We start from the raw sequence: 25,654 nt of genomic DNA, 5'->3' as shown, positions 1-25,654 counted from the left end.
TTGCAAAACAGCTGTGGTAGTATTTCTCTATTTCTCTCTCACTTTATTTTATTTTTATTTTTTCTCCCTCCCTTTCTCTTTCTTTCTCCTGTTCACTCTCTCTTTTTCTCTTTCTTTTTTCTCTCTCCTCTATTTCTCTCTCACCCTGCAACTCTTTCTATTTCCTCTCTCTGTAACTTACGCTGTAAGTATCTTTCTTTCTTTCTATTTTTGTCTTTCCCTCTCAACTTCTTTCTCTCCCCTTTTTTGATCCCTCTCTCTCCCTTTCTCTCGTTTCCCCCTGCTCACTCTTTTACTTTCTTTCTTTCTCTGTTGTTTCGCTTCTCTTATTCTTTTTATCTTTCTCTTCTTCTTTCTCTCTTTCTTTTTTTCTTTTTTTCTCTCTTCATTTCTCCACTCATGTCTCAATTCTGCTCTTTTTCTCTCACTGTTACTCTGTCTCCCTTGCTCTCTCTATCTGTTTATCACTCTCTTTCTTTCCCCCTCTCTCTCTTTTTCTCCCACTCTCTTTTTCTTTAAAACGTATCAGTCCGGCCCCCGTGAGATTTTCTAATAGCATTTGTGGCCCCCAGCTAAAACGAGTTTGACATCTCTGCTTTAAAATATAGTTAAATAAAAAAAACACCTAACTAAAAAAATATATATATATATATTACAATACAACTTCAAAATATATAGTATATATATATATATGATATGGTAAATTTCTAATCAAAACACTGGTAAACTAAGTAATAGGGTAAGATTTGGTTTCTGACGCATATACTGTACTGTATTGTATGCAACGAGGTACAATATTATATCGCTGTTTTGTTACTTTGCATATTTTCATCATGCATACTGCTTTCTGATTGGTAAAACAGAGGAAGACGCTTTCTATCGCCAACAAATGTGGACTTCTCCACCCGGAAAACTTGCCACATGCGGGTGTTCTCTAGTGCAGTGATTTTCAACCACTGTGCCGCGACACACTAGTGTGCCGTGAGAGATCGTCAGGTGTGCCGTGAGAAACTACCCAATGTCACTTTTTAAAATTTAATAAAACATTTATGAATAATTTTTCCACAAATATTATGTCATTGTCAAGTGGTTATGCTGTAAAAACTCGGGGTATTATAAATTATATTGTAATTAACATACTGTTCAGTGTCATTTTATAAAATTTTTGGTAACTGGTGTGCCGCAAAATTTGTCCAATTTAAAAAACATGCCCTGGCTCATAAAAAGGTTGAAAAACACTGCTCTGGTGCCTCTGGTGCTTTTTAAAAAATATTTGATAATGGAAAAATATGTGTTTTTTTGTAGGACGAAACTGGAGGGTAAAGGCAGTTTTCCATAACGTCCACATGATGGTGGCAACGTATCAGTAGACTGTTTCTTTAATAATAATAATAATAATAATAATAATAATTTCCTTGTATTGTCATTCTGTGTAACAATGTACACAGAACGAAATGTCGATTGCACCTGACCCGTTGTAGCGAGCCGATGCAGCCGCAGCCAACAGAGGGCGCCGCCGACCACTTTTTAAGTCTTAGGAATGACTCGGCCGGGGCGCGAACCACCGACCTCCCAGTCTCAAAGCGGGCGCCTTACCATCTAGGCTACTAATCCAAACAGTTGTGCAATAAAACAGTAAAATTATTTTTAAAATTATAACTTGACAGTGAGAGTGGGTTTGAGACACCTTGGCTGTTCAATTTATATATGGACAGTGGTGCGTGAGGTGTGTAAGAGTAGGGAGACCAGGTATAGTTTGTGAGGATGGGTTGTATGTATATCAGCTGTTGTTTGCAGATGACACTGCTTTGGTGGCTGACTGTGCTGCAGGACTGAGTGCTTTGGTAGTCGAGTTTGAAAGAGTGTGTAGGAGAAGGAAGCTTAAGGTGAATGCGGACAGGAGAAAGGAAATGGAGTGTTTGAGAGGTGGTGAGGTAGATGGATTAGAGATTTTGTTGAAATGTGTAAAGCAGGATGTAGATGGTTTTAAGTACCTTGGTTCGTATTTGTCAAACTAATATTTGAGTCTGTAAATAAGGTTTGTTTTTCAGTAACAGATAAATACGTTAAATAATTAAAAATAAATTAAGGTTTATGCTTTGCAGGTTATGACCTTTCTTCATTTATTTATTAAATTATGTGGTTACCGTAAATTCCGGACTATAAGCCGCTACTTTTTTCCCAAACTTTCAACCCTGCGGCTTATTCAGTGATGCGGCCAATTCATGTAATTTTTTTAACGGCCGCCAGCGGCGCTCGGGTACAAAAGGTAAGATTTAGACAAAACGAAAGGCACATGACGCAGCTTTCAAGCTTAAAGCAATCGTGCAATCCGATAAAACACATAATCTTTACCTTGCGAGCGTGTTGCGTTAAGGGAGCGTGGGTCGACGCCTATATGACAAAGTTTCTTCCCGATTCTGCAGAAGACGACTATGGAGGCGTCAGTTATATGGAGGAAGATGAGGACGTTTTCCCGTGTATTTTCCATGTACGGTATATTTTCTTAACAGACCCATTTGCTGTTTTGCGAGCGTGTTGGTAGTAGCGTGTTGCTACCTGTCACAGGCACCGTTTGGGATGAAAGTTATATTATTATTATTAAAGCTTTAAAAACTCTCTCGGTGTACCGTCTTTCTTTGTAAATATGTGTAACCATGTATAATATGTGTTTGCAACTGTATATTTTTGTAATGTATTTATTTTAGAGACTTATTCTGATATGTTTTCCACGGGCAAATCAAAAAGAAGGGGCGAAAAACAACAGGGGCTGATTGGAAGTGGAGTAAAGGTGAGACGTGTTGTTGGACGCAGCGGACAATAGTGGATATATATTTTTACCACCCTTACCTTTGGAAATATAGACTTTTTTTTCTTGGATTACTTTCAACGGGACCTGGACTCTGCAGGTCTGTGTCAAATCTTATGTACCGGTATCATTTTCCGTTCAATTTACCGGCTGTGGTTTTTTACTGTGTAATTTATATCCAGTTACAATCGCGGGACTTAAAGTCGGGTTTGGGTTACTTTTGTGATTGTGTTACAGGATTTAATGTGGGCGCATGCAGCTTATACACAGGTGCGGCTTGTGCAAGCACAAAAGCGGTTATCCTCTTAAAATGTGGTGGGTGCGGCTTATAAACAGGTGCGCTCTATAGTCTGGAATTTACGGTATTACTCAAAGACAAAACAAATTTACAGTCTCAAGTATTTATTTATCAAATCGAAGTACTGTACTTTATTTATTTAGAAATATCTCCTGTACTGTCAAATCATAACTTTAAAAATAATTTTGCTGTTTTATTGCACAACTTTATGAATTAAGGAGCCGATCCACTTCACTAAATACTTTGCTGCCATCATGTGGTCATTATGAAAAACTGAAATTACCTTCTGGTTCAGTCTTAAAGAAATGAAACATTTTGGGGGAAAAGCGCCAGAGAGCCTCTAGGGCGCGCCAAAGACTCACGTGTGGCTCCAGAGCAGGTTTAGCAGGTGGAGAGATCCAACTTTGTTGGCAATAGAAAGCATCTCACTTTGTTTAGCCAGTCCGAATGCAGAACACAATGCAAGATGAAAACGCGGCAAGCAGTGAAATAGTGAAAACCGAAGCGCAGTACAAGGATATTTCAGCAACAAGCATATGGAAGTACAGTGGAACCTCGGTTTTCGAACGCCTCTCAGTTCGAACAAATCGGAGTTCGACCAAAAATATCGAGAAATTCTCGCTTCGCTGTTCTGTCAAAAATTCGGAGTTTGAACGCCGGTAATGCGTGAGTGCGTACGCTAGAGTGCAATGCTGAGCTGCGTACGGGTGTAGATCGTGTAGATCGTCCCCACCCCTCGTGACCATCTGTTATCACATGCGCACTTGCCTCTTTTTGCTTTTGCTTTTAATATCGGTGAACGGAGTGTTTTAGCCCCTAACTATGCCTCCGAAGAAGGTCGGTGCAAGCAGGACAGGTGAAAAAAAGAAAAGTTTGTACAACTATTGCCTTTAAGAAAGACATAATAGCTAAATATGAAAGAGGTGTGCGAGTTTCCGATCTTGCTAGGGAATACAGCATGCGCCTTCTGCTGACCACCACAAAGATAAGAAATCCTATTCATAATTCTTTTCTTTATCTTTTTTTTTTCTTTACACGTTCGTGTTAGCGTAATCTTTCGTACGGAAGATTACGATAACGCGAACGTACGATTAGCCTGGGTTAGCTCTATGATTACGTTGACCATTCAGGTAAACATTCAGGGTGTTGGAACTGAGCCCAGAATTCAGGGTGTGGGAACGGAGCCCCCTTTCTAATGAAGCGCTAGCCACTTGTGGTGCTAAATGAGTTCTAAACGACCTGATTTTTTTATTTTTACACGTTCATGTTAGCGTAATCTTTCGTACGGAAGATTACGCTAACGCGAGGGTACGATTAGCCTGGTTTAGCTTCATGTTTACGTTAAACATTCATGGTAAACATTCAGGGTGTTGGAACGGATTAAAACGATTTACATTATTTTTAATGGGAAAAATGATTTCGGTGATTGAACAAATCGGTTCTCGAACAGGGTTTTAGAACGGATTATGGTCGAGAACCGAGGTTCCACTGCAAAGCGTAATCTTACCCCGAAACACTGCAACAGGATCCTCTTTTGGTTCAAGTCTCTTTCCTCTTCGAGAAAATGGATAACAGAGTCCAGGACACTTATTCGTAAGTTCTTAGTGACATGTAGAGAAGAGTTCTGGATCTCCTCCAGTGCGAGCAAGACGACAATGGAAGTGCTGACTGCTTTTTGTAGCACTGCCGCTACAGAAGGAGTCACCAGATGATGCACCCTTGACTTCAGACTGTCTGCCCAGCAACGTATTATAAATTCCATGACCAGGTCTTGGCTTGCCCCAGGTTGACAGACTGCAGATATGTCCACAGGGCAGGTCCAGGTCAACTGCTTCATCAATTCTTGGACCAAGCAAAAGCCTTCAGAGGTTTTGTTATCCGAGGATGTTTTGTTGATGTAGGTGGCACACGTGGTGTTCACCCACATGCTAGAAGGTTCATGTATCAGAAGGTTGAGAAGAGCGGGGTTGGTGCAAATAGATGAGGTAAAATTGATCTGATCATGTTCCCAGCATTGAGAAAGGACAACAGCATCTGGAAGGGATATCATCCAAGTGGAATACTGACATTGCTCAGCAGGGTTGAATTTTGACCCATCACTGTCATCTTCCCCCTCTTCACCAACGTTTGAATGGTTGGCACAATACTTAATCAACCAAGCGTTGTCCTGGTTTTCCAACAGGTTCTGCAGGATGGACTCATTAGAACAGACTTTAGAGGTGAAATTGTGTCGGTCCCTCTCAGCGCAGAGAGTCAGCTCCGTCGTGTCAACGATATTGGGGCCAGTCCATTCAGAGTACTTGCACACCTGAAGATTAAACGGTTGAAAAAACATCATCAATCAAGACAATCTGCAACCTAAAACCTTCCATCCATCCATTATCTGCACCGCTTATCTTCAGTAGGGTCACGGTGGTGCTGGCGCCCATTCCAGCCATCCTCAGGCAGTGGGCAGGGGACACCCTGAACTGGTTGCCAGCCAGTAGCAGGGCACACAGGGACAGACAACTCACTCACTCATTCACACCTCGGGGACAATTTGGACAGGCCAATTCACCTGTTTTTGGAATGTGAAATACCCGGAGGAAACCCACGCAAGCACAGGGAGAACATGCAAACTCGACACAGGAAGGTTCGATCTCATGACCTCAGAACCCTGTTGCACACTCACTAACCACTAACCGTGCTGCCCAACCTGAAAACAATTGGGTGAAAATAATCCTAATTAGGTTCAAAAATGGACTAATGACTGGGGTTCATCCATCCATTTTCTGCACAGCGTATCATCATCAGGGTCACGGTGGAGCTGGAGCCCATCCCAGATGTTTTTGGGCAGTGGGCACCGGTTGATTGCAGGGCACAGTAATAACTCACTTGCTCGTTAAAATCTAGGGACCATTTGGACCTGCCAAGTAACATGGGCACACAGGCATGGGGAGAACGTGCAAACTCTGCACTGGGAGTCCGGTTGCTGGAATTTATCCTTAGACCTCAGCTCAGTGGAGCTGATGCGCTAATCACTCATCTGCCGTGGGTTAGGTTTATATGAATTAAATTCCAAAACTGTTTTGCACAAACATTAATGTGCAAGCTTAAAACATTTGCAAGATTTGCGAAAAAATGTATTCACAAGAATTAAGTCATTTGGTTTTTGTCAGGACCAGAACGGACACAGGACCCAATTGCGTTACGTTTCTCACAAGTTTTGTTAAAGGAAAGAGAAAGGACTGCGTCCACGTGTTCACTAGGCGCGGGAAGCAGGTCACTCTGAACGTGGCGAGGACCGAAAAACGGGTCAGTAGCCGGGACAGGAGACCAAAAACGGGGTCGGAAGCGAGACGTAAGCCAGGAAAGGAGAGTAGAGGTGGTCGGGGACAAAAAGAGGTCAAAAGCCGGGACGGGAGAGTAGACGTGGTCAGGATCAAAAACGGGTCGAAGCCGGGGGACAGACAGGAGCAAAAAACAGGTGGGAGTCAAGGTTGAAAAAAGGCTTGCCTAGTGTTAACTGAGGTTCACAGATGGACTGACAAAAGGGGACAGATGGGAGGGGGTATAAATAGGGACAGGGAGCCAATCAGAGTCCTAGGGAGAAGGCGGCAAAGGAACAGGCACAGGTGGTACACATCGGTAATCATGACAGTTTTGCCCATCCCTAAATATATTTTCATTAGTTGTGATGGCTCCGCAAGGCACAACTTTATATTTTAACGACTTTATATTTACAAATTATGCTAATGGGCTCATGTTAACGACTTATGCTAATGGATACATGCTAAAAAATTATGCTAATGGCCACCTGCTAACGAATCAGCAAAATGAATGGGCTCAATGGATTCCGGATGGGCCAATTCAAATCGAACGGCCCATTCTATTTGAACATGAATATTTTAAAAGTTTTTAAAGTGTAATAACAGTGTTATTACTATGTCATTACCATGAATGTGATTTTTAGACCTCCACAAGGCATATCCTTGTTGCTAACGATTATGGGCCCATCTGAAATTCACTTGCCAGTACCGGGGGGCTGGGGGGGGAGTTCCCCCACAGAACCAGGTTAAAAATTACAAATACATCTCTCTGAGTTAAAAACTTTATGCTAACTCATAATGCTAACAACTCAACGCTACCGGTTCTCTACCAACATCTGCCAGATCCATCACAACTCTTACAATTGCCGCAGGAATTGTCTAGTTCTTTTTTAATATTGGACACCTGCAAAGGAGATTTGGTAGGACACCAGTTGGTTATTTTGACTATAATTCCTCACTGTTGTTTTAATTTTACTATTTGTTACTTAATACAGTGTTCACATCATTGTCCGTATTTGCCAATAGTGTTTCAGTTCTTTGGTTTTCCACGCCGGAGGACGGATCTGGTTTCGTAACCTAGGAGATTTATTGAGAGATGGCTCATGCCAGGGCTTTTAGAAAACGATGGAATCTATTACATGAGGTTGGGGATCTCTCTTCCCTCCCTTCCAAGTTCAAAATCTATTTATATTTTTTACTCTTTATTTTGAGTGTCTACCAATGTTCCCTCTAATTTTCCACGGGTCTAAGCGTTCACACAAAGTCGGTGTGCAACGCTTGAAACAACAGTGAGCAACCATAATCCCAAGTGTGGCAAGATAATTCATTATCAAACATGTCCAAAACTTGACATTACATTTTGCTGAGTTTCCGGCAATGCAAAATTATTTTTTTCTTTTGAATGAATTGACTCATGTACTATTGCAAAGGTTGTACGGCCTACAAACGTTGTTTGTTCTTATAATTCTTTCACAAGATATCCATTTCTTTTTTTTCCCCTGATATATGTTGTCGCATAATATTAACATTTTTGGGGGCTTATTGAGTCAGTTGCAAGATACAAAACCGTATTTAATCACATTTTTTAGTGGAAGTACAATGTTGGCAACAAAATTCACTTGATATAATTGGAAATTATTTGAATGCAACACAAACTTTTTCTTCTTTTTTCCGTGTTTTTTTATCTACATTTTTTTAGAATTCCTTTAAGAAAAGTCTCCTTGTGTTTATTTTTTCCGAGCTGTTACTTTTTTCTTTTTGTTCTCTATTTACTTTTTTCCTACGTTTCTTTCTTTTCTTTTTTTCTGGCTTTTTTCTAAATGTTTCCTTCTTTTTTTCTCTTACTTTTGTTTCTTTTTTTCCTCAGCTTTTCACTACTTTTTCATTCTGGTATTTTTTTTCTTTTTTGTTCTATTCCCCCCTTCTTTTAAGTCATGATGTGCATAGTTTTACATAATATTTGGTCATGTTGGGATTAAAGAAGCAAAAACAACCTGAAGAGCCGTTTAGGACCCGAAAGAGCCGGTTCCTTTTAGTGAGCCGAGCCGAAGAAGCCGGTTCTCGACAAACTCTACTAACTTTACTCAACTTCGTTCTACTTGGACTCGACTTCAAAATACCGCATCTAGGACACAACGTCAGGGGAACCCGTGTATTTTTACCTTTATGCACTGTAACTTTGACTTAAGTCGCTTCTTAATTAGTAATTTTGAGCCCTCATTTTTGTGCGCTGGCTAGATTTTCTTGTGCGCTGAGAATGTGCGAGCAGTGCGCAATTGCGTACGCGCGCAGCTTAGAGGGAACACTGGTGTCTACTGACCTATGAACTTATCACCGAAAAATTGGTTCATTTCTTTAAAAACGCCCAAAAAAACATATTTCAAACAAAACATAAAAATTAGGTCATTCTGTTAGAAAAGCAAGAAAAAGGTCGTTTTGAACAAAAAAGATGTTTAAAACAGAGGTCTTCAATGTGGTGCTCCCTGCGTACTTGTTCTGCTAGGTTATTATAATTTTCTGGTGAAAACAGTTTTTAGTGGTTGACTGAGTCTATTTAACCCTAATTCTAATAATTAACCTGATAATAACTTAGTAACAACAAAAGCTCCTGAAAAATTCTATGAGACAGTTGTGGCAAGCGCCCTCTTCTATGCGGCAGTGTGTTGGGGAGGCAGCGTCATGAAGAAGGATGCCTCCCGTCTCAATAAACTGGCGAGGAAAGCGAGCTCTGTTGTGGGCACAGAGCTGGACAGCCTGACAACAGTAGCTGAGAGACGGGCACTGAAAAAGCTGCGGTCAATCATGGACAATTCATCACATCCACTACACAGCATTATATCTAGACAGAGGAGCAGCTTCAGCGACAGACTGCTGTCACTGTCTTGTACCACAGACAGACTGAAGAGATCTTTTCTTCCTCATGCCATGAGGCTCTTTAACTCCACCCGGCGGAGTAAAGGCCCACATTAAACCACACCCCTTACATTGCATATTACCGTACTTTTATTGCAGTGTGTATTTTATGTAGCACTATTTAAATACTCTATACAACAGGCTACAGTGGGTATTAGCACGTCACATTGGGTATTTGTGTATTGTATTCCTTTTGCTTTATTATTGTATTGTTCTCAGCGAAGGGATGCTGCTGGAAATGTTAATTTTCCTGCGGGGATGAATAAAGTATCTATCTATCTATCTATCTAGTGACAACATGATAAGTTGTTATTTTATAAGTGCATATCAAACTGGGTGCCCTTTGTGCTAAATAGTAACAAAAAGTAACAGTTTGACAAAGGTTGGAGTTCTCTTGTTTATAACAACCCTAAGAATTAACAAACAAAAAAAAATCTACCCAGCCCACAAAAAAAAAAAAAAAAAGAACCGCATATTTCGATTGGCCAATTTGAGGTGACATATTTTGAACAAATGAGCCAATTAAAAATATCTGGTCATTTTGTTTAAAACAACTCATAGATTTAAGTGATAAAACACAAGAAACCCCCTAAAACTTTAAACATCAATAAATTATGTAATTTAGTGTTAAAGTTGAACAATTTTGTACAAAAGGACTTGAGTTTTTGATTCGGGAAAAAAAACAGTGGCACAGTGAATCCCTGGTTGGCATTTCAGCTGCACAGTTCCGAGGTGCCAAGTTCAATTGCAGCTATCTGTAAAGAGTTTGCTTGCTCTCCCTGTGACTGGGTTGGTTTTCTCAGGGTTAGGGTTTCCTCCCACATTCCGAAAACATGCATGCAGGTTGATTTGGAAGTCAAATTTGTCCCTGGGTTTGAATCTATGTGTGTATATTGATGTTACCTAGTGTTCTCTTTTATTAATGTTTACTATGTTTGTGTAAAGTAACCAGGGTTGGGTAGGGTTACTTTAACTTGATTACTTTCAATTACTTTTGGATTACATATTTAGTTTCTTTTGTCTTTTATTAGCATATTTGGTATTGGAGTAATCCAAAAGTAATTGAAAGTAATCCAGTTAAAGTAACCCTACCCAACCCTGAAAGTAACTCAATGCTAAATCTATTCCACCCTGGTCATCCTGGAGGGGGGGGATTACCACTTGTGAGGCCCCTTCTCAAGGTTTATTTTTCCTCACGCTGAGGTTTGGAGTTTTTCCTTGCCTGCATGTTGGTTTAAGATCAGGCCATGGAGTCATTGTAATCCTGTGCAGTCCTTTGAGACATTTTTGTGATTAAGGACTATACAAATAAATGTGACTTGACTTGCCATGTCCTTCTGTGCCTTGTGACTGGCTGGCAACCAGTGCAGGGTCCCCTGTCCAATGCCCCTGTTACCCTTGTGAAGACAAGCAGTTGGAAAATGAATGAAAGTTTAAAATAGATCATCAAAACTACCTGCGGTTTATCCTCCGTTTCCTCAGTTCGCTCGTCAGTGCACACTGTTTTCAACCATATGTTCATCGGATCCTGTAAAAGCTTTTCAAACAAAGTGACATCATCGCAGACATAATGCTGAAAAGCGAACTTGTCTTGCTGCCAACACAGTCCGACCAATGAATCGTCCACCGGTCGATCCTTCCATGAGTTGTAGTCGCACCAGTCCAAAAACCGAAAAGATTCTGGAGCCACGGTGGGAGTAAAAGTCAAAGCATTGCTGCAATGACTCTCTAGCCAGGAATTATCCTGGTTGTGTAGCAAGACATTCAGAAAGGAACTATTAGCACAGACTTTTTCTGCAAAATCTGCGGGATCGATGCGTATGCACATTGACAAGACCGTTGTCGGAATCTCTGTCACGTTTTTCCATTGGGAGTAAAGACAGGAATGTGACAAAGGTGGACCAGGAGATGTTAGTTGAAGCTGCACAGTGGTGCAATTTGGCATGAACTCCACGTTTTCTGGGTTTGACAATAACAGCAAATATAAGCTGGTATGCTCGCAGATGAGTTGTGTTAGTCTTGCGCGATCCAAGCTGAAACAGAACTCCAACAGGTTTGGTCCTACCAAAACTGTAGTTTGCTCTACCCACTGTTCGTAAACGCAGAACTGGTCTACCAGGTAGCTGTGGTTTGCTGTAGAATTTGCACAGTATCCATACAACCAGCTGTTCATCTGGTCTGAGATCAACTTCCTCATCAGGAAAGCATCGTTGCACACGTGCACCACAAACTCTGTCCGTTGGGTATCGCTGCAGAGGGACACGAGGATGGTGTCCACCGTCTGGTTTTCTAACCAGCTTTTGAAGTCACACACAAGCTGTTGGAGGTTGGGTGCATCTCGAGCTTCTCGGTGAGGCGCGGGGGAGGATTGTGAACTATTCACAGGGAATACATGCATGTCCCCGACATGGCAGTGCGCTGACCATCCTAGGAGTGAGGGCATCAGCCTTTGAATGACATAGCATGTGTTGCTCCATACAAGCTCCACCTGCTGGGCACTGAGTAAGCTTAGGGCCTGACACAAGGCCAAAACTGACACGGGCACTGTCCTGCTTGTTCCATGGAGGATTTCACCACATATGGTGTCGTTGAGCGAGGACAAATTTTTGCGATCACATCGAAAGAGCACATCATGGGTATTACCAGTTTCTGCCTCGGGCATACTGCATTCTGGAGCTGGATTTGTGCAACCTGGTGGGTCTGAAGTCAGGAAGGTCTCCAGAAGGATGTCAATAAATGAGTTGGTGAAGGACCAGCTCACATTGTGTGTCATTCCCCTAAACAAGGCATAGAAAAAAAATTATTTACTGCCTGGATAGTGATAACCCATTGTATTCCTGACCAAATCAAATACAGACGCTCCCCTACTTACGACCATTCGACTTAAACGGTAGATACGAAAACATTTTTCTGGATGTCGAAAAATATCCAAACATTGCTGTAAGTTAGATTTTGTATCGTGTACACCTTTTTCCGAGTACAGGATATTACTGTCGTGCTTCTTTCCGCCGCTACCGGCGTGTGGTGGCGCTGTGAAAGGTCACCCAGCATCCACCCCCAAGAAGAAATTCAGCTTCTACTTCCTGGTTTGTGTGTATACACGCTGCACTGTATCTCTAGTGCAGCAAGAACTTTGACATTTTTATTGTATAATATCTCGTGCATCAATTCAATATGGTTGGTGTAAAGAGTAAAGGAGAGGCGAGCTGTTTCTTTTGAAATGAAAGTGGAATAAGAATGCTTGATGCGGTTGAGAAAGTCATGTTTATTTGTATAGCCCTTAATCACAAAGCGTATCAAAGGGCTGAACAGATCAAAGACTGTTGCAAACTACAGACTATTATGACACCATCCCCTCATTTAAAACCTACAGGAGGGCAAATAATACACATATTATCAACATAATATTATCAATATAATATTAAACATTTCCACTGAGGTTGCAGATCGAATCTCAAGGGGAAGAGCATTCCACAGCACCGGGGCCGGAACGGAGAACACTCACGAACCTGCGGATCTCTTCTTGGCTCTTGGGATCTCTAACAGACCAGCATTTTTAGAGCGAAGGCTTCGGACCGGAACATAGGGGGGAAATTAAATCCGAAAGATTTGAGGGAACAAGTCCTTGCATGAGTTTGTATACTACCAACAGAACATATTAAGCAAACAGGGAGCCAATGCAGGTTAGGTTAAAATCGAGGTAATGTGATCAAACTTTCTTGTCTTAGTTAAAAGCCTCGCTGCAGCATTTTGTACTAGCTGAAGGCTCTTGATTTTTGCCTTCGGGAGACCAGAGAGTAGTGCATTACAGTAATCGAGACAGAAGGTAACAAACGCATGAATTATAATCTCCGCATCTGAATGAGAGAGCATAGGGCGAATTTTAGCAATGCTGCAAAGATGGAAAAAAGCTGTTCTAGTAATATTCTTAACGTGTGTTTGAAAGGACAGATCGGGGTCAAATATGACACCTACATTTTTGACTGAGTCTCTCTGGGTGATATTATATTTGTCAATGTTCAGAGACGTATTTGAGAACAAGTCACGGCATTCAGATGGACCAATAACTAGCATTCTGGTCTTTTGAGAGTTAAGGCGCAAGAAGTTGAGTGACATCCTTTCTTTTGTCTCAGTGAGGCAGGCCTCCAAATTTCCACAATTTAGTGTGGCAGATTCCTCCATCGGAAGATATAGTTGAGTGTCATCTGCGTAGCAATGAAAACTGATATTATACTTATGAATAATATCACCTAATGGAAGCATGTAAATGCTGAAAAGAAGGGGGCCAAGTACTGAACCCTGCGGAACACCACAGGTACCACGAAAGGGCTCAGATGTCATTTCACCATATTTAACACAGTGCGTCCTATCTGAGAGGTAGGATCTGAACCATAAGAAGACGGTTCCTGAGAGACCAATCCATTTTTCCAACTATTCTAGTAAGATATTATGGTCCACAGTACCAAAGGCAGCACTAAGGTCCAGCAGCAGCAAGAGTGATGAAGAAAATGGTTGGATCGTTTTTTTTCAGCCACTCTCCAACACGGAGGAGGACCTCTTGAAGCTTATCTTTCAAAAGTATGATACACTTAACTTTATTTATCTATATAGAGAATATTATTTTATGAAATGTTTATTTATAAATAAGAGCTCAGGAGAGGGCCTTTAGAACCGGTTGGAATTTCTTATCGAGGGTATGGGCTCTCTCCCCTGTTCTCCTTGCAATTTCCAAATCCACTGATGTTCCTTATTTTTAAAACTCAACATGGTTAGTATGGATTAATATATGAAGTAAATACGCGTCGTACTACAATAACATTTACACCTTGGATCACTTGAAAAGCGATCAAAGCGGCGCTGCCACGAGCGGCTGCCTTTTCCAGCAGCTGCCCTATTGTTTTATTGTCTGCTCCTATCTTCGGTGTTTTCTTCCCATTTTGACAACTACACTATGGATTACTTCTATCCTATGGACATGGGTTTTAGCGCACAAAAATGCGTTTATTCAAGGAATCAACTCCTTGCCCTGAAGAATTAATAAGATCATCGAGTGCTGGTGGAAAACATCAAAGCGCACAGGGAGCGCAGTTACTGTGTTTTGCGGAAACGTGGCTCACGTTTAGCATTCCGGACGCTAACGTGTAGCCACCCGGAGCTACCCGGAGCTATCCGGCTTCAATGCCGCTATACAGAGACACGAAAGCCGGGGGGAATCGGAGAGGAGGCGGACTTGCTAACACGAGGTGGTGTATCCCTGGATTTTCACAAAGAAAAGATTTCCATCTGCCGCAGGGATGTCGAACTTTTGGACTAGCGTGACGTCATCCACTCCGCTACAAGCACCCCTAGGGCATCATGTTAATCTGTTAATAAACAACGGGGTAGACTGCTGGAAGTGTGAATTTCCCTATGGGGATGAATAAAGTATCTATCTATCTATCTATCTATCTATCTATCCTCAGTGTGCTAAATTCCACACAGAACTGATGAGCCTTGCAATGTTATATGATCATCTGCAGCCAGTGATGGCCAAGCAAGATATGCCATCTCGTATAGACAATAAGTCAGTGTGTCTTGACTTCAGCACCAGAGGCTCCTATGAACCCCTGAGACTGACTCTACGAAACCCTAGGGTTTGATCAAACCCAGGTTAACAACGACTATTCTCGTGGTTACGATACTAACAATTTTGAACCACATTCACTGCAGTGCCTCAGAAAGAGCACACTCTGCAAGCCTATTGACAAATCTTGACAGCAATTACTTCGAGTGAGGAGTAAGTGGCTAAGCAAGATTCAACAAAGAGCGATAGCGCAGGCGGGTTTCCCAGGTAACAGGACTTAGCCGTAGAAGCTAACAAAAGATTTGAGGGCAGAGGTGTCTAATACTTGTCCTTGAATGCATGTTTTAGAGCAGAGGTGGTCGTTACGTGGATCATGATGTACCAGTCTATCACAGAGGTAATAGTGGTGGATGGTGGCATGATATTTAAAGTATATAAGCTTTTTATCTTTTATCCTATCACTTGATGGATATATAGGGCAGCTAGTTAGATGACAACTGACACATATCAAGCTTAATACAGTGGAACCTCGGTTTTCGAACGCCTCTCAGTTCGAACAAATCGGTTCTCGACCAAAAATTTCGAGAAATTCTTGCTTCGCTTTTCGTTCAAAAAAATCGGAGTTCGAACGCCAGTACGCTAGGGGCGACGCTGAGCGGCGTACGAGTGTAGATTGCCCCCACCCCTCGTGAAGAACTGTTGTCACGGCAACTCGCACTCCTTTTCTGTTTTCGTTTTTCAAAAGCGGTGAAGGGAGTGTTTTAACCCCTAATTATGCCTCAGAAGAAGGTCGGTGCAAGCAGCAAAGTTGCTACAGGTGAAAAAAGAGGAGTAGTGCGTACAACTATTGCATTTAAGAAAGAAATAATAGCAAAATATGAAGAAGGTGTGCGAGTTTCCCGTCTTTCAGGAATACAGCATGGCTTCTGCCGACCGGTAAGAAATCCTATTCATGATTCTTTGCTTTATCCTTTAACCCCTCACCACTTGTTGTGGGGACCCGGGTGCTAAATGACATGTAAACGACCTGATTTTTTTATTTTTACACGTTCATGTTAGGGGAATCTTTCATACGGAAGATTACGCTAACGCGAACGTACGATTAGCCTGGGTTAGCTTTACGTTAAATATTCAAGATAAACATTCAGGGTGTTGGAACGGATTAAAACAATTTTACATTACTTTTAATGGGAAAAACGGCTTTGGTGATCGTACAAATCGGTTTTCGTACAAAGAAATGGAACGGATTATGGTCGAGAACCGAGGTTCCACTGTAATAGCAAAATATGAAGGAGGTGTGCGAGTGTCTGATCTTGCTAGGGAATACCCCACTGTCCACCTGCGCCTTCTGCTGACCACCACAAAGGTAAGGAATCCTACGCATAATTATTTTCTTTATCCTTTTTTTTTATTTTTACACGTTCATGTTAGCGTAAACTTTCGTACGGAAGATTACGATAACGCGAACGTACGATTAGCCTGGGTTAGCTTTATGTTTACGTTGAACATTGAAGGTAAACATTCAGGGTGTTGGAACGGAGCCCCCTTTCCAATGAACCGCTCACCACTTGTTGTGGAGACCCGGTTGCTAAATGACTTGTAATTGACCTGATTTTTTTATTTTTACACGTTCATGTTAGCGTAATCTTTCGTACGGAAGATTGCGATAGCGCGAACGTACGATTAGCCTGGGTTAGCTTTATGTCTACGTTAAACATTCAAGGTAAACATTCAGGGTGTTGGAACGGATTAAAACGATTTACATTATTTTTAATGGGAAAAATGATTTCGGTGATCGAACAAATCGGTTTTCGAACAGGGTTCTAGAACGGATTATGGTCTAGAACCAAGGTTCCACTGTACTTGACACAAAGAGCCAACAGTCAGATGAGACCTGAACTTTACCATTAGGTCAGTGTTATTGTTATTGTATAGTGACTTGTTTACCTGACTGCTCATTTTTCACATCTGGTTGGCTGCTCCTCTTGCACTCTTTGCACTACTGTATAATACTATACATAGCTATAATTATTTAGTATATTATTAGTAATTCAATACTCCAAATCAATACAACATTTTATTTATATCTGTACATTCAAGGAAACTGTGCGAGTCAGATGTATCGACATTTCGTTCTGTGTACACGTGTACAAGAATGACAATAAAGTATATCTGAATCTGAATCTGAATCCGAATGATCATGTGGAGACAAAAACACTTGAGACACTGATTTTCCATGTTTTTCTAAAGTAATTTTTTATTCATGGAGATATCCTCCCTACCGTATATAATCACATTTAAGCCGTAATTACAATGATAAAAGAAAATCCTGAAATCAGGGTGTCAGTTTATTAACGCAAATTTGGTGGTGTATCACCAGTAGCAAACGGTAGGCAAGGTGTGGATAACATAATCAATGGGGAATACTAGAGCACAGAATTCACGGTAAAACTATGCTGAATTTTGCTCTTTTTATTTGGATTTATTTTTTTTGCAATACACCATGCACAGAGGAAAAAACAAAACATCTTGGACATGACTTAGAAATAAAGACAAAATGGATATGGAGTATCTCGGCTAGGTTCATTTGCAAGCTCTCAAGATTGCACAAGCGTTTGTTGTTTACATAAGTTGGTGTACCCATTTTCTTCCATTTATTTTATTATTTGGCGATTTTAAGACAGTTGTAGGGGGTCATCTTCAATGCTAGTGTACTTGGTAACTCGTAACTAGTTACTTTCAAAGTAATGAGTTACTTTAGGGTGTTAGTGATCTAGGGGGTGACCGAACTACTTTTTAAATGAAGTAACTAGTAACTAATAACTTTTTCCATTCAATTGGTTCAATCGCTCAATGATCATGACATTTCCAAGCAAAAACTGTCGGTATCAGTTCGCTAAGGATATATACTACCATGTATTTACTTGGATCGGATAGATACATCCTTCCTCAAAGCCACTCTCTCTCCATTGGCCGCTTCCCCTAGAGCCTGACTCTCCCCTTTTTAATTTTTTTTTCGACAAATGGAAACTACAGTACCAAAATAAGCTAACCTTGTTCATTGCACAATCATGTACATTGAAGGATTTTATATATTGGACTATAAAGGATTTTATACGATTGAATACATATTACATGAAATGAAATGATCTGCATTTATATAGCGCTTTTCAAGTCAATGACTTCCCAAAGCGCTTTACAATGTGCTCCACATTTTCCAATAGCGGCCTTGCAGCCATGTAAGGGGCTAACCTGCTTATTGGGGGTATTAGGGGTTCAGTGTCTTACCCAAGGACATGTAACACGGATGAGCCGGGATTCGAACTGGGATCCCTTGATCCCAAGACGAGCGCTCTACCTCCTGAGCTACTGCCGCCATTTAATGCAAAATATATTCAATGACTGGGCTGTGGTGCAAGGTCAGGGCACCCTGGTGGAAAATGTTGTTTACAGGAACGGCAGGAACGGGACGTACGGCTGATTTGATAATCAGCACATCCAAATGCTGGTGACGCAGAAACGCCCTGATGACGTAGAAACGCTCGGTGTTGTTTTGAGTACCCCAGACAACAAGATGGTGAAGCCCAGGGGGCTTCCTCGGCGTGCCCATGGGAGGAGTCGGCACGCCATTATGTGGGGGGAAGATGTCCAATAGGAGAAAGCTAAAGGACTTGAGAAAAAAGTCTTCCCAGAGACTCCAATGTCGCTAATTCGGCCATTTTTGATGGAGTATACTTAGTTAAATTGTTAGTGAAATCAAATCTGCCCCCGTGTGGAAATGTCGGCTTCCTGTTCATCTTTTCCCTCAAGAAACAAGTGCGCATAAATTGTTGGGTGAATGCAGGTTGTGTTTGGTTAATAGAGTCAGATAACTAATCCGAGCAATTTGGTAAACGGTACATTTTGATATTTGATTCCCAACAACATTTGCTTTACAACTCAGAACTTTTTGTGTACAAAGTACCACTATGCACTTTATGACTTACGCGCGCACTGTCTATTTATCCGCCATACCGTCTACATGTTTGTCTTTGTGTTTTGTTATTTTATAGACACGGATGGTTAAGAGAAAGGCAATTTCAATTCTCTGTTTTAGCTGCAGAATTGACACAAAAGCTAACTTTGACTAGACTTTGATCTCCCAGTATCGCCCCCCCTCATCGAAAGTTGACAGCTCCTCAAAGGGATTACTATTAGAACTACGTTACGATCCAGAAAAACTGCAAATCCAAATTCTGTCAAAGACCAGAAACGGAGACAGGACCCACTTGCGTTCGTTTTACTCAGTTTTATTTAGAAGGAGGTAAGGGCTTGCACCCACGATCCGGTGATCGTCAGTCACGGCTAGCAGATCGCTTGGAACGCGGAAGTGGCACTTCCGTGGCGAGCGAAGGCAGTGTCGAGAGCGGGGAAAAAAACAGGTCGATGGCCGGGACGGAGGAGCAGAAACGTAAACGAGTTCATAAGAGAGGTCGGTGCCGGGAAACAAACGGGAAACAGGACAGGATGGAGTCAGGAGTCAAAAAGTGCTTGCCTAGCGTGGGGCTGAGGTTTGCAGACGAACTGACAATCGTTGACAGGAAGGCAGGGGTTTAAAAAAGAAACAGCAACCAATCAGCGTCCGAGGCCATTGCCGCCAACAGAGTAGACTCGAGTGCCCGGCATCAGTAATCATGACCAGGGTTGGGTAGGGTTACTTTAACTTGATTACTTTCAATTACTTTTGGATTACTCCAATACCAAACATGCTAATAAAAGACAAAAGAAACTAAGTATGAATAAAATTACTAAATTTTGTGCAGGCTTGGGGAGTAACGGAATACGGCAAAAATGATGTTGGCAAGCTGTTCGCTGATTTATTTTCATTTTGTTTCTGTCGCATTTTATATTAGTTTTGCCGGAGATCAAAGAGATCAAAGCCAGGAGAGTAAGCTTACCACGTGTTGTGAGTCATCATTTTATTCCTATTTAGTTTATTTTGTCTTTTATTAGCATATTTGGTATGGGAGTAGTCCAAAAGTAATTGAAACTAATCCAGTTAAAGTAACCCTACCCAACCCTGATCATTACAAATTCATATGAATGTATTCGTTGAGTAAATTTCTCACTTACCACATTATGAGTTGCATGAGATTTCCTGAAGAACAACAACAAAAAGGGTTATTTGAAATGAGCAAATCCGATGAAAACATTGCTAAACAATACAAAAAGACACTCTACCTTGATTGCAGGTTTCCCTTTCATGCGGAGATGGAATTCTTATCCCCAACTGCAATGCTATCGTCACATAGTCCATTGGTACTTGGATTAAAGCTGCCATGATGTTGGAGATGTAGGTCAGACTAGCATCCACCACGCCACTCAATGCACTGACTAAACTCTCAGATAGAGGTAGAACTTTAAGGATTGCCAAAAACGTTTGCTGAAAACCGGTCATAGTCTCCCGATCCTCGGCTCTAAGGTAGGCGTTCCCTGTACTGTGATCTGCATCTGCTGCAGAGAGAGAGCACGTCTGGGATGGAAGCGATGATAAGAACATCAGCAGTGGTTGGGCTAACTCCAGAGAAACCATTTTAGCCAGCTCTGCTTTTGTGCCACAGTCATTTCTCTCAGATAAAATGCAAATCATGGTCTGGGGGAGGTCATCCAAGAGACCTTCTCTTAGAAGTGGTTGGAAGAGAGCGGCCAGGTCGGTCAGAACACCGTTGAAACTGCTGGATGGAGCATTGGCGCTGCGTGTATTTGTACTTTCACCAGAGAAGTAGTGAATCTGGTGTACAGCTGTTAAAATGTCGCTTTCTAACCTGGTGGTCTGGCTCGTTTTTCGTTGTATTAGTCTGGGTTGTGGACTCACTGGATTGGCCTCACTGAGCATTGCTGCAAAAAAAAAATAAAGACGCATTCATGTCAAGTTGATTGATAGAAATGTATAGTATTACTTCATTTTTGCTGTTATCAGAGGTCATATCTTTTATTTAAATAACTTTTGTTATAAACCGCGTATGAATACAGTGAAGTAAGGCCTTGCTGTATCGCTGTTTTGCTAGTTGGTGGATTTTCATTGTGCATTGTGTTCTGCGGTTTGATTGGCAAAACAGAGGAAGATGCTTTCTATCGCCAACAAAGTTGGACTTCTCCACATGCTAAAACTTGCCACATGCTAAACTTGCCGTCCCCTAATGGCATTTAAAAAAAAAAAAGTGATTTCTGTGGCACAGAACCCAATGGTAAATGCAGTTTTCCATAACGTCCACATGATGGTGGCAAAGGTATCATGTACAGTTGTTCAAAAAACGTCAAGATTAATTTTAAATCATAATTTGACAGTACAGAAGTTAAAATGTAAAAAAATATGTTTATAAAGTACAGTACTTGTATTTGTTCAACAAATACTTGACTTTGTAAATTGGGTTTGTTCTTGGGTCATAAATAAATAATTATTTAGATCAGTAAAAGTTTTTATTTCCCAAACTTTAGGGGGAGACGCACCTGACGCAAAAACAAAGGGATTGTCTTGTTTTTTTCTTGGTGTAAGATATCCTATCTTTATTTTAAATAAATTGCATTCCAAACCACATTTAGAATACAGTACAGCAATGCCTTGCTGTATTGAGTTTACTTATGGCTGTCAGCAAATTTTCTTTGTGCCTGGTGTTCTGCATTTTGATTGGTAAAACAGAAGAAGATGCTTTCTATGGCCAACAAATTTGGACTTCTCCACATCATAAACTTTCCCTGGAACCACATCTTTGCCGCTCCCTAATGGTACGTTTTCAAAAATATTTGATAATGGGAAAATTTATGATTTTTATAGCACAGAACCCAAAGGTAAATGCAGTTTTCCATAATGTCCACATAATGGTGGCAAAAAGTATCATGTAAGGTAAAGTGGATTGTGTCCTTAATCCATACAGTTGTTCAATAAAACGTCAAGATTAGTTTTAAGATTATAATTTGACAAAGTTAATTGTAAAAAAATATGTTTATAAAGTACAGTACTTGTATTTGTTAAAAGGAAACCTATTATAGAGTTACTTTTTAACAAGGGATAAGAATGAAATATATGTTTGGTGATGGAGGATCAACGAATCAATGATCTTTCAGATCGAGTAAATTGTGAATATACCGTATTTGTTTTGAGACAGATCTCTCCCTATAAAAGTGTAGAGCAGGGGTGCCAATCAAGTGGCCCGCGGGCCGGTTCAGGCCCACTAAGGGATTGGATCGAGACAAAGAGGAACAATGCTGAGGGAAGCGCAAGAGAAAATTGAGACGCAGGTTGAAATATGTCCACTTGATGTTGCCAAAGCCAGGTCTCTCTCTCTCTCTCTCTCTCTCTCTCTCTCTCTCTCTCTCTCTCTCTCTCTCTCTCTCTCTCTCTCTCTCTCTCTCTCTCTCTCTCTCTCTCTCTCTCTCTCTCTCTCTCTCTCTCTCTCTCTCTCTCTCTCTCTCTCTCTCACTTTCTACTGCTCTCTTTTACTCTTTCCGTCTCCCTTTTTGTCTTGTTTTGTTCTTTTTTGTCTCTTTCTCTGTGTCTTTTTACCTTCTTTTGATCTCTCTTTTTATCCTTCCTCTCTCTTTTCTCTCTTGCTTTCTTCTTCTCTTTCTCCTATTCTCTCTCTCTCTTCCTCCCTTTTTCTGTAGCTCTCTCTCTCTCTCTCTGTCTCTCGTTTTCTCTTTCTTTGTTCCTCTTTGTCTCTTTCTCTGTCTGTAGATAAGAAGATTTTTGGGGGGATGTCGAAAAATATCCGGATATTGCTGTAAATTAGATTTTGTATTGTGTGCATCTTTTTCCGATTACAGGACAGTACTGTAGTGCTTTTTTCCGTCGTGTGGCGCTTTGAGAGATCACCCAGCATCCACCCCAAAGAAGAAATACGGCATCCTCTTTGTAGTTCGTGTGTAAAAAATCTATACTGTATCTCCAGCGCACTAAGAACTTTTTTCCTGTTTAATATCTCGTGCATCCACTAAATATGGTTGGTGTCAATTGTAAAGAAGAGGCGAGCCGTGTCTTTTGAAATGAAAGCGGAATAAGAAAGCTTGATGTGGTTGAGAGAATGGTCGTAAAACTTTTTTGTCTGCCACCTTTGACCTTGGAGGAGGACTTCTTGAAGCACAAGTCCCAGAAATAAGTAAAACCTCACTTTATTTACCTTACTAAGTATATTATCTCATGAAATGTTTATTTTTTTAGTACAAAACAATAGAAGTTACTTATCAAAGCCTTAAACACACTTATATAAACCTTAAGCATACAGTCCATACAAAATATAGCACTGAAGCAACATACGAACAAATTCAACTTACGAACGATTGCCCAGGACCTATCTCGTTCGTAAGTAGGATAACGTCTGTACTTCCCTCTTGTGGTCAAACTTGCGACCTACAACCATCTTAAATTGCCTTATTTGTCTATCTGAAGCTTATAATTCATTTTACCTGTTAAAATTATTATTATTATTCCTAGTGTTTTTTTATACAACATTTTATTTTCTCACACACACTTTGACAGAGGTTTGATTCCTCCATCATACAGCAACACAAACAAAAAATGTATACAATTGACATACCCATAAATAACAAAAGAAACAACAACAACAAAATGTAAATAAAATAAATAAAATAAAAAGTGAGGTGTTTAGACATCAAGTAAAAATTGTGTGATGAGCTTCCATCTTTTCTCGAATTGATCTACTTTCAGTTGGTTTTGTTATTATCAGGGTTGGGTAGGGTTACTTTAACTGGATTACTTTCAATGACTTTTGGATTACTCCAATACCAAATATGCTAATAAAAGACAAAAGAAACTAAATGTGAATAAAATGATGACTCACAAGACGTGGTAAGCTTTCTCTCCTGGCTTTGATCTCCGGCAAAACTAACATAAAATGCAGGGCTGGGTAGGGTTACTTTAACTGGATTACTTTCAATGACTTTTGGATTACTCCAATACCAAATATGCTAATAAAAGACAAAAGAAACTAAATGTGAATAAAATGATGACTAACAAGACGTGGTAAGCTTTCTCTCCTGGCTTTGATCTCCGGCAAATCTAACATAAAATGCAGGGCTGGGTAGGGTTACTTTAACTGGATTACTTTCAATTACTTTTGGATTACTCCTATCCCAAATATGCTAATAAAAGACAAAATAAACTAAATATGAATAAAATGATGACACACAACACGTGGTAAGCTTTCTCTCCCGGCTTTGATCTCCGGCAAAACGAACATGAAATGCGACAGAAACCAAATGAAAACAAATCCAACCAGCTTGCCAACATCATTTTTGCCCTTCCATGTATTCCGTTACTCCCCAAGCCTGCACAAAATTCTAGTCATTGTATTCATATTTAGTTTCTTTTGTCTTTTATTCGCATATTTGGTATTGGAGTAATCCAAAAGTCATTGAAAGTAATCCAGTTAAAGTAACCCTACCCAACCCTGGTTATAATGGTGAGATGATTAATATTATATATTCCCCACCATTAGTATTAAATCTCTTTATTTCCGTTTTTCATCGATCCATTTTAACAACCTTGATGTGTTGAAGAGAAAAGTAGAAATGTACATTTTATGCATTAAATATACGATTCAATGACTGCTTATTAATATTATAAGTATTCTTATTATAATTCGTAGTATTGCTATTATTGTAAGTAACTGAGTTGGATATGCCTGAGATACAGTGTTTCACAATTCTAATATCAATAGTAGCAAATAAGAAATACATTACTAATAAACAGGGTTGGGTAGGGTTACTTTAACTGGATTACTTTCAATTACTTTTGGATTACTCCAATACCAAATATGCTAATAAGACAAAAGAAATTAAATATGAATAAAATGACTAAATTTTGTGCAGGCTTGGGGAGGAACGGAACACATGGAACGGCAAAAAGGATGTTGGCAAGCTGTTTGGATTTATTTTCATTTTGTTTCTGTCGCATTTTATGTTCGTTTTGCCGGAGATCAAAGCCAGGAGAGAAAGCTTACCACGTGTTGTGAGTCATCATTTTATTCATATTTAGTTTATTTTGTCTTTTATTAGCGTATTTGCTATTGGAGTAATCCAAAAGTAATTGAAAGTAATCCAGTTAAAGTAACCCAACCCAACCCTGCTAATAAACACAATCCTACAAGAACGTTATAGTCTGTACTTACCTAATAGGATGTACATCGTCAAAGCAGACTGCATGGTTTGTATTTAACGAGTGGCACTTTAAAAGAAAAAGAAAATAATTTAGATATAACCAGGCAACAAGATTGTTACGTCGGTGTCCAGTTATGGTATCTGCCTTCCATGATGAACAGGGTTCCTAGTTAGTCCAAGCCACAACTCTACACTAGTGCACCTGTTCTGTAGTTTTATGCATTTTGTGACCTGCCCACTTCAGTAGAGAGGCAACAATGATGTGTTGTGGCCAATCACATCCCTGCTTTCTTCAGAGATGGGCGGGACTCACTTAGTAGTGATAGAAATAGATAGATAGAAATGTAGGCTTGAAGAACCGGCTTTTTCGGCTCAGCTCACTGAAAAGAGCCTACTCTTTCGGCTCCTATCCTTCAGAATCTCAATTATATATTACCATTAACAGTGAAGAAATTTCATCGATTTTGAAACTATATTATGCTGCTAGCACTGCGGCGCAGTGGTTAGCGCGTGTGCGGCACAGTACTAAGGTCTTGGGAACCTCCTGTGTGGGTTCAAATCCAGCTGCCGGACTTCCTGTGCGGAGTTTGTATGTTCTCCACGTGCTT

General features: G+C 40.5%; 1 protein-coding gene across 1 annotated transcript in view; it reads right to left on the bottom strand.

Moving 5' to 3' along the window:
• Window positions 1-25,091, bottom strand: part of strc1 (stereocilin 1) — a 66,949-nt gene extending 41,858 nt beyond the window's left edge. The window contains exons 1-5 of the mRNA XM_088333172.1: window positions 25,058-25,091; window positions 20,112-20,768; window positions 20,004-20,028; window positions 10,785-12,105; window positions 4,615-5,415 (exon numbers count right to left, since the gene is read on the bottom strand). Coding sequence (XP_088189298.1) covers window positions 4,615-5,415; window positions 10,785-12,105; window positions 20,004-20,028; window positions 20,112-20,768; window positions 25,058-25,091 — 2,838 coding nt within the window. The remainder of the gene's footprint in view (window positions 1-4,614; window positions 5,416-10,784; window positions 12,106-20,003; window positions 20,029-20,111; window positions 20,769-25,057) is intronic.
• Window positions 25,092-25,654: the final 563 nt, after the last annotated feature.

Source organism: Urocampus carinirostris, chromosome 4 (genome assembly GCF_059441175.1).
Source record: "Urocampus carinirostris isolate Australia breed hairy pipefish chromosome 4, RoL_Ucar_1.0, whole genome shotgun sequence".
NCBI lineage: Eukaryota > Metazoa > Chordata > Actinopteri > Syngnathiformes > Syngnathidae > Urocampus > Urocampus carinirostris.
Note: the sequence above shows the minus strand (reverse complement) of the source record. Positions and strands in the feature narration are given on the sequence as shown.